Raw genomic sequence first — 11,170 nt, 5'->3', positions numbered from 1 at the left:
TACTGAAAATTTTTGAAATAATAACTCATCATTAAACTCGCGCCTGGAGGAAAGCTAATGAAAACCTAACATGAAATCCAGTTCCTTTATGGGGCAATTCATTACAAACTTATACCTAAGATATAAAGTCTATGCAATAAGAAGTAATATTGTACATTATTGCCTTATATTATAACCAATAGATGAGATATGGATTACATAATATCGATTCATACTCCGGATTCAAACGTACTATAGATGACAATATAAAATGTTTCAAATATCTTTGAAGTTCGATATAGCATGACATGAATTCATTTATAATGCGCGTAGCTTTGCTATATACATATCTATCTCTTTAAACTTTTATTTGAAATTAAACAATCTATTTCATACGTACGAAGGCTTAACAGAATGGCCTATATTGCAGATGATAGGAGAAGCCACCAACTGACACTATCACACTCTTGCAGCGAGCTATATTATATTTAAACGAAATGCGTGTTCTGAAAAAGAAGGAATGTGCAGTAGGCAGATACCTAGGCGTATATATATAGACAAATATTTAATAGGAGAGACAAATATTTAAGCTTTTATGTATTCATACATCAATACACCTATTATAGTATAGTACATAATGTATAATGTACAATGTAATATGTAATATAAATAAAATTATTATACCTCGGTACCTATATATATGTGTGCGTATAATTATTTGGAAAACCGCACGTAGACGCGTAGCTAAGTTTAATTTGTTCCAACAATAAAGCACGTACCTATGGTCGGATGTGCTATGAGCTCGCTTTGACATAAAAGGCCCAGTTCCTCGTGCATTGTCAAAGTCCCTGTCGACGTGGGAGGATGTAGGCCGTACCTATATATTCAAACGAGATCATCATAGTATATCGTCATTCGTCGGCACTAAAGGTAATGCGACACGTGAGCCGACACGCGTCGCGTATAAGCATATAATAAATAATATATAACAATATAATAACAATAATGATAATATTATAAATAATAAAGTATACATCATAATATTTCGAGCACGTTTGCGGCCCTAACCGGATCGTTAATGATATAGCTATATTAGCTGATAATATATATAATATCTGTCTGATGTGCATATACATATTTTTATATATCATATTATTCATACTCTCATATAGCAATAACTACGACGATGATGATGAAGATGACGGTGATAGTATATATATAATGTAGTCTGCAGGTCTATTCACAAAATTGATTGGCAAATTAACGCGTGAACGAGTACGCGATCTGAAATATATACATACTGCTGCAGGTATCTGCGCGCGACAGGTTTTTGTGTAATAATATATTCTTCGCCATCTTCTTCTTCTTTTTTATTTAAACATTTTCTTTTTTAGCTATCGTCTTCGTTCTAATGCGATTTATCGCATGTGACTCGGTATAGATGCACGATTTCCGTGTGCCCACGATTTTTTTTCATCCAGCACCGTTATATGCTGCACGTTGTAGGTACACTCGACTATATTATATACGCGTGTATTATACCCCACAGTTATATATATATATCAACCATCATATACACTCGTGGTATATAATATATCCAAATATTATGGTAATGTATAGATACGCCTAAATAATATAATGTATCAACGATTTAATAAAAGAATCAATTTGCACCGTATCAATTTAATTAGTTTATTGAATGGTTTTATTATTATTTTTATTATTATGATTATCATCACCATTACTACTGCAGTCCATAGAACTACCTAGGTGCCTAATAAATGTCCATAATATATATTTTAATATACGTCTATATACGATTTTTTCTTTTTGTTACATCACGTCAAAAGTTTAAAAAAAGTGGCTAAGTCGTGGATGTCGCTCTGCTGTACAGTAGGTTACAAGTGGGTTACTGTAATGGATGGAATTAAATTTGAATCCAATGATACTATACGATTGTATACGAAAAACGATTCTGAGCGGAGACGGTTTATCTGTCTAGAATATATTATAGATTGTTAACAATTTTAAAATTTTAGATTTAAAAAGAAAAAAGTCACTCAAATATTTTTAAAATTTTACCATGACTAGTTAAGGCTAATATAAGTAAAAAACCCAAATTTCAATTTTTAACCGAATTACAACAAAAAACTCCCAAAATTAAAATGTCTATAAATAGCTTAAAAATAGCTAAAATTTTCCGAACTTTAAACCGTAAGGAACAAAACCCAAAATACAACAATACAAATCTCTTGCCATTTTTCATTTGAAGTAATATTTCTGGTAGAAAACGTCGTCCTTAATTATTTAATATTATAAAATCGTGAAATCGTACGTTTTTTCTCCTTTAACCGCTTTTATTTCGAGTACCGTTTCGAAAATCAAAAAATGACCTGTTTAAAGTACCAGGTCAAGAACATTATCTTTCAGAAAAGACGCTACACTTGATACTTTTGACCAAGTTTAGAGGGAGAAAAAGTGTTTACAGAATAAAAAATAAAAAGAAATTAACATCACTGTAAAACCAATATATTCCTCGCTCCTTTCGGAGTCTAAAATCATTCAACAAATATATAGTTTATTATTCGCTATATATTAATATACTAAATACCTAGATAATTTTAAGTATCAATAATAATTAAGCCAATGTGCTTGATGCAAGTTCAGAAAAAATATCTTTATAAACATGTTTCTTAAACACATAATAATATTTTTACAATAAAAATGTTAGAAAACATTAAAATTGAATAACTCCAAAACAAAGTCTTAAGCAATACAGTATAACAAACAATAACAAACCATTAACCGTGCAATCATCAATTTACATAAGACCCACCAGAATATAATATCGCAAATACCATGTGCTCAATAATGGTGACTAATCATTACTCCAGCTCTCCGGCTGTTGCCATCGAGAAATATTTTTTTCTCACAAAATGTCCGATTTGATACGTTAACTGTTTCCATTTAATGTAATTAATCATTAATGGTCGTGGATTCAAAGACCGAACTAGAAAATGTATATACAAGAATTATATGGTAAAATTCTGAGAATTAAATATTATTCATAATACAAATTAAAATTCAGTCCGATAAGTTATAAATAGGTAGTGCCTTCTTTAAAATTATGTTTATATTTACCTTCCTTTTTTTATATCAATTGAAACACTATACAATTTAAATAGCCATGCCTGTAGCAATATATTATTAAAATATTGTTTTTGTATAATTATCTATTATTAAACTATTTAAACTTATTGGTATTCATTTCTTTATCAAATTATCATTATATTGTGACGTATTCTACATAGCTCGGATTATAGAAATAAGTACGTTGTACAGTTACAAAAAAATGTTTACAGTAAAAAAAATTTGAAATTAGAGTTTACCGAATACATTTAAAAATTAATTAAAACAGAGTAAAACGATGAAGTAAAAACCTAAATTTATAATATCAACACATATCATTAAATATTTAGGTCAAAAAACTTTAAGTAGAAACATTTAACGCTAAACTGAATTTATAATCTATTGTATGTAAATATGATTTTTTATATTATTATTTTGAATTTTATAACTGTAAAATATTTTATAACAAAGGTTGATAATTATTATTTTTATGGCTTATAAATTTAAACATTAAATAGCTTTTATAAATCAACCTTGAAAACTGTCATCGGTGGGTGGCTTCTTCATTCAAAATTTCATTATATTTTCATTGTCATTAGCTCATACTCTTACTGTGCCGATTTTGTATAGATTGTGTATTTATTAATAAAAAAAAAAAAAAACTTTGAAAACAGCCAAAAACCAACAAATACGAGTATAATTTTAATTCATATACGATATACCTATATTGGCTATTAGAAAAAATTCGTATTTTTTTGACAATTCAATACACGGCATCGTTTGACGTGGAAAAACTATCTTATACATTAATCAAAATGAAATAAACACAATTATAGTGATATTTACAAACAAAAAATATTTTCATAATAATCCATTATACCCGAAAGTTGCAACAATGGAGGTTGAATATGTCCAACGTTGGCAGAAACGTCTAGACTACAGATATTACTGTACTGTGTTTAGTGTATAGTATTATATCATAATTATCATGAAATCTTTTTCCCTGTTGAATCAATTAAACGATTGTATCGATCGAATAAATGGAATTATGTTTTTGGAATTGATGATTTGATAAAAAAAATTCTTAAAGATTTTTAACTACTAATGCCCATCCCCAGGGGGTCACGATAATAAAGAAAACCTTATAGTTCATATTACTTATAAATATACCAATCACCAATGTCTATATCGTTTCCGATATCAGCTACGTAATGGATCATGATTGGCAATTTTCGTCCGAATGTCAACCACTTTAAAGAAACTTAGTTAAATAGTATTACGATTAAAGATTAATGAAGAAGTTATTTTTCATGACATAAGGATAAGATCAAAAGAACAAAAAAAAAATATTACCTACTTGTTAAATACCTATTAAGTACCTATCTAAATTATGATGTGATAATGCAGAATATATTATTGTAATGTATAATATTATATAGGTAATTCTGGTTTTTTCATTGATCCATATCCAGTGGAGGTACTTTTACAAAAATAAAAACGTTAGTAATAAAATACAATATACCAACTTTTATCTTCCAACTTATATATAATATATAGTATTTTTTTTATTTTTTTTTTATTTATATTAAGCCTCGGCGTCAAAGGCCATTGGCGTTGGTTTACAATAGGTTACATAATATATATAAAATTATTTACAGATTATTTACAGATTATATACAATTTATAAGCTATAATATAGTATTATAGGTACAGATAAAATGCATAAGGATAATATAGAATTTGATGGCACGGAAATCATTGAATAAAGACTAAATGCGTTTGAATAATTTCGATGGATTTGAATGAAAAGAGTATGTGAAAAAAAAATAAAAATACGGAAAACCGAACAATTTCGATATCACTTCATAATATTATATGCCGAAAGCGTCGTCTTTCATTTATTTCATAAGAAAAAAAAATGTTTTTGTCAATCCCGCGGCCAATATTGATAAATTATAAAAAATTCGATAAAACCCTTCTGAGCTTTTAACTAACGTACATATCTGGCTGGGGACATGTGCGAATTTCGGAAACCTCTTTTACGGACGAAATATTTGTTTGCAAATTTCGACGACTACGTTGCAAATTGTTGCTAATTGGCTGCTAAATGATGGTTCAAGAAAATTTTCATAATGCGTTTTTAATGATATGGGTGGGGCTGGAGACATATGTCCCCAGCCCCACCCATAGTTTTTTTTGTTTTATGGTTAAGTTAATGGCTTGCAAATTGTGGAAACAGTATTGCAAATTTTTGCTAATTGACTGCTAAATGTTGACTTGAAAAAAATTTCAAAATTCAAAATGGGTGGGGTTGGGGACATGTACGTTTTTAACTATATATAATATGCACAGTGTGTCCGCTGAAGATACAAATCCAGACACCACTAGTGAACGGCTTTACTGCGGCCATAGGTAATATTATAATAAAGTGTATAATAATATTAAGTCTTATGATTGCCATCAGAGCGTATCACTGTCCAGTGTCCACGCAGCTAATAATTCGTATTTCGAAAATGTTCATATTTTTACATTCAACTATTTTGTAATAACAGTACACGAACATTTTTCCTTTATTATTATTTAACGCTTGCATTGATATAACGATTAACCCCGTTGCTAATATGTACACAACACAATAACAATAATAATATAGACTAATACCATAATTCGCAAATCATCATCAAGACGTAAGTTTGTTTGCTGCAGCTCTTTCGGGTAGGATACTACCTACCATGTCGTTTTTTTTTTTTTTTTACAGAGAACAAATAGTAATATGATGACACATATGTTGGTAGGTAGGTGGTGTTGCAGACACTTGCAGTAGACATAATGCGCGCCTCCTACGACCTAAATATTTACAGTGTTGTTTTAACACTTAAACGTATAAGTTATAACCATATTATGATATTGCTAAAAATTTTACACTCCACATAAAGAGACATTAAATGTGACGTACCTACATAAAGTACCGGTACAGGTAAACATCATATATGGGCTATGCGAAACTGTCAGGTATACAATTATTATTAATAAGTTCGGTTTATTTGAATAGTATTTGTATTTTTTTTTTTTTACTCACTATCGTGTCAAAGATAAATTAAAACTGTCAAAGCATGTAAAATTGTTGAGAATATTAACTGATATTCATTCACGCATTACCTGTCATAGTGTGATGGTGGTATTATAATATGTCCAGTGATTTCTTTGTCCTACATCATATTATATGCGTCAATGTTTTTATCGATATTACAAGTAGGCACACATATATTCCAACGCTAACAGTATTTCAACGAATCCTTAAAATTAAAACAAAATAATTAACGGTATTACATTTTAATAATGAAGTTCAAGAACCTTGAAGCCGTCACTATTTTTCATTTGTGATACCTTATGTGTTTACACTGGGAATAAATCAACTATCATTGAGTTATGAGTATATAATATGTATATTCATTATCTCTACTCGAGAAGTCTTGACATTAGTACAAGAGTGAAAATCGATTTACTGTTAGTAGTTAAAAATTAAATGTCTACGCATAAAAATAGCTGCTAATAATTCGCATAGCGTAAGTATCTATAATACCTACCTAATAATTATTTTTAGGATCCCGATGAATTATATGATTTTAAATTGAAAATATTTCTCCGTTTAAATTTTTATTTATTTTGACCAAAAATAGGTAAACCAAACAAAATATTTCATTGTATTAAAAACAAAAGAAGGTTAATACTAATTTTTTAATATAGCTGTAATTGCGGTTAAAAAGGAATATTAATTAGTGAAAGGAAAATTCTAAGATTACTGTTCATCAAATTAAGTAAAGTATATATAAAATAAGTGATTTTAAATTCAAGCTCAAAGTTAAAAACAATGATATATAGGTACTTATTATAGTATTACAAAATATTCCAAAAGTCATAAGATTAGCAGGGCCGGCGCGAATAATTTTTTGTGAGGGATGTCAAAGTATAATAAAATGCCGACTTAAATATTTATTTTATCAACATGAATTTAATGAGAAATTTTTGTAAAAACGTTATGTACAGATTAATATAATAATACAAAAAGTAATGGGAAATTTCTTGGCTTAATAGAAATGTTGGCGAAATTCGATCCAGTAATCATGGAACATGTAAGCCGAATTCAAAATAAAGAAACACATGTCCATTATCTAGGTCACAGAATACAGGATGAACTTATTAATATGATGGCTAATGAAATTAAGCAAAAAATAATAAAAAACATACAGTCTGCAAAGTACTTTACGGTCATAATGGATTGCACTCCAGACACAAAGAGCAACTTGCTATTCTTTTGCGGATAGTACATATGGATGAAGAAAATGAAAACAGTACGCCTAGTATACAAGAATATTTCCTAGATTTTGTGACAGTTGATTCTACTACTGGTTTAAATTTATCAGATGTTCTCATCGCACAACTTAAATCGTACAAAATAAATATTGAAAATTGCCGAGGCCAGGCCTATGATAACGGATCGAACATGACAGGAAAATATCAAGGCGTTCAAAACCGTATCTTAAATATAAATCCTCGAGCATTTTTTACTCCTTGCGCTGCCCATAATTTAAATTTAGTCCTTTGCGATTCTGCTAAAAACTCAACAATAGCGATTACATTTTTTGGTATAGTTCGACGTGTTTACACATTATTTTCTGCGTCAACATATCGCTGGAGTATTATTAAAAAGCATTGTACACAATTCACAGTTAAACAATGGTCAGAAACGAGGTGGGAAAGTCGTATAAATAGCGTGAAAGCTTTACGTTTTCAACTTTCTAGTATTTTAGATGCTTTAGAAGAAGTTTCTAACACCGCTAATGATTTGATGGCCAAGAGTGAGGCTGTTTCACTATCTAATGAAATCGGTAACTATGAATTTATATTAAGTCTTGTGATTTGGTATGATATTTTAACAGAAGTAAATATCGTGAGCAAAAATGTACAAGATCATAACATGGATATAAATACTTCTGTAAAAATGGTTCAAAGTCTTCTTCAGTTTTTAAACCAATACAGAGAAAATGGGTTTAATTTGGCGAAAATTGCTGCTAACAAATTAGCCGAAGATGCTGATATTACAGTGGTTTTCAAAAATCCACGAGTAAGAAAAAAGAAAAAATTATTCGAATATGAAAACGTCAACGAACCCATGTTAAATAATGAAGACAGGTTTCGTACAAATTATTTTTTCATCATTCTTGACCATGCAATACAGTCAATTGAGAAACGCTTTAAACAGCTAGAGACTTATTCGGACAATTTTGGATTTTTGCATCGAATTGGCAAGTTGAAAACAATGGAAAATGATGTCTTATTAAAACACTGTAAAGATTTGCAAATTATTTTAACAGATAACGATTTAAAAGATGTAGATGGATTTGATTTATTTTCTGAACTGATTATTTTTCGATCTTTAGTTGACGATGACACAAATTCGCTACAGGCACTTAATATTTTAAAAACTACTTACGGATCATTTCCTAATCTAACCATTGCTTTAAGAATAATGCTAACCATTCCTGTGACATCAGCATGTGCGGAAAGAAGCTTTTCCAAGTTAAAATTAATAAAAACCTATTTACGCAATCAATTAGGTCAAGACAAACTATCAGAACTAGCTTTAATATCAATCGAAGAAGAAGTATCGTCCACAGTCGATTATAAACATCTCATTGATATATTCGCTTCCAAAAAATCTAGAAAGAAAATGTTTATTTAAGTTTTAATGTGATAATTTATATTTTACCTTATTTTAACTTTTAATATTATTATGATAAAAATAATTAATTATACTTATCTATAATTTATTTACTTATAAAGAAAACAGTACTATTATAATACAGTATTTTTCATTTTAATTATTATTATTATTATTAATGTCTTAACTTCTAATAAAATAAAATATCTAATATTATTATTATATTTTTTTTTACCTATATCTCGAGATCACTGGGTCTCATTGAGAAAGTAGGCCCAAAAATATATAAAAATTATTAATTAGACTGCGACACATATTAATTATATCTGGGAATGGAGTAGTATAATAATATATACAATGAAAATATATAGGAAAATATTATCGAATATAGGTAGTTAGGTACATATTTTTAAAAAATACATGAAAAATGATTTTGTCCTGGGCCCCGCAAAAACTAGGGCCGGCCCTGTGCTATATAATACGACCTTTTCCTGTTTTATCGACAATTTCATCAATAGCAATTAAACGTTCACAAACTTCAGCTTTCGAGTTGACATAACGAACACGACTCGATACAATCAAATTTGCCGAGTGGGGGTGGGGGGTTGACATCCACATGCCCCCCTGAACGCCACGGCCCTGAAGATTAGCCTAGAAAATATCACATAAAAAAAAATTGATTCACCGTCGAGTCTTTCCACAGTAAAAGACGTGTTATGTGACTATTATTGGAACTTACGCAGTATATTACCTATACATAATTAATGTAATTATTAAATTGTATTATTCATATTCCACGTCCTTATATAATATTATTCGCTGGTAGTCATTTAATTAAATATAAGTACCTACGTTTAGTTACCCACTTATAATAGAAAATAAAACGAAAACTTGCAATATCGGCGAATTAAAAACTATATGGACATCGGATGATATGAAGACTTATGATGGAATATTAAATAACTTGATGTCTTGATTTATTATGAAACGCAATTGAAATAGCTTATGGCGAGTGTGTCTATGCAGGTGTATAATTTGTTGTAAGTGTCTAACAATTACTGAAGTCCGGTGAGCGAGACGTACATATGTATATGTAGTCAATAAAAATGGAAAATAACGGTTTTATTTTTTTTTCTACTTGACAAGTGGCTTTTTAATTAAACGCACTGGCAACTTGCAGCTACGATCAGAGTGGATAGAAAACGACCGACGATGGAGATGGAGAACAACGATCGATGCCGATCTACGAGCGAACAGTGAACATCATACTATCGTTAACCTACATTAAATAATATTATGATTTGATAATATGTTACAAGCAAACAACAAAATATGCAAAAAATGTAACGTACAATTAAGGTCTATTCACACAACGCACTTCTATAGTTCTATATAACTATATAAGACAATAATCAATAATATATTATATTGCAATCCATCTGAAATTAAAATTTCTATTTTCGATCAGTGATGGACACTGATGGTTATTATATTATTACCTTTTATAATATATCAGTAATTCTGTAAAGTGTATATACCACATTGACAGCAGTCATACTCTACAAGTATTAATTGCTACATCCTATACCTATATATTTTAAGATGACGTTTAAGTGTCTCACCTGCATACTCGTACACACAGGTATGCTGCCTTTGTCTTACAAATAATGTAGTTCATATTAATTTACCTTCGTTAGTTTTAATATTAATGTGAATTTTCCTCACCATCAAACTTAAAAGTACCTATCTCATATCAACATATTTTGTAGGAGTTTTTTTTAAATTTTTTTTCTCAAAGCAAGTTATGAGAATTTTTTAATTATAATAATTATATCTTGCACGTATTTAATTCGTATACATATTTACACTATATTACCACCTAACCTATAATATAATATATAATATAAATCTAAAACCTATTAAGAATCATAAAATATCCATACAACAAAAATCTCATTTATTTATATTGTTATTATTATTATTCTCTACATATTATGTCCATTAATCGCCATTCAGCTTTATTATAATTAAGAATCATAATTCAGTGGGTACATAACGAAATCTATGTTTGTAAGTTTTTAAAATGATAGAAAAATGTTAGAAATTAGAATTTGATCACTAATCAAAATATTATTATTTCCATATTTCATTAAGTTGTTTCAATACTTCAATATTCATAAATTCTAACAGTACATTTTACTAAGAACCAAATACAAATAAATATCTTTTCAAAAACTTTTTATATTTAAGTAATGACCTATGTATGTTAAACGTAGTGGGTGTATGTCATATGGACTATATAGCTATACAATGTCCATGGTACATCTAATAATTTTTTTT

General features: G+C 29.0%; 1 protein-coding gene across 1 annotated transcript; it reads left to right on the top strand.

The window, feature by feature from the left end:
- Positions 1-7,438: 7,438 nt before the first annotated feature.
- LOC149056353 (zinc finger MYM-type protein 1-like) lies at positions 7,439-8,851 on the top strand. Its single transcript, XM_089227067.1, has one exon. It carries the CDS (start codon positions 7,439-7,441, stop codon positions 8,849-8,851), a length of 1,413 nt encoding a protein of 470 aa, XP_089083193.1.
- Positions 8,852-11,170: the final 2,319 nt, after the last annotated feature.

This window comes from Diuraphis noxia, unplaced genomic scaffold (genome assembly GCF_037042655.1).
Source record: "Diuraphis noxia isolate RWA-SAM2 unplaced genomic scaffold, SU_Dnox_SAM2 contig0004, whole genome shotgun sequence".
In the NCBI taxonomy this organism is placed as follows: Eukaryota; Metazoa; Arthropoda; class Insecta; order Hemiptera; family Aphididae; genus Diuraphis; species Diuraphis noxia.
The sequence above is the reverse complement of the archived record's forward strand: the minus strand, read 5'-3'. Positions and strand labels throughout refer to the sequence as shown.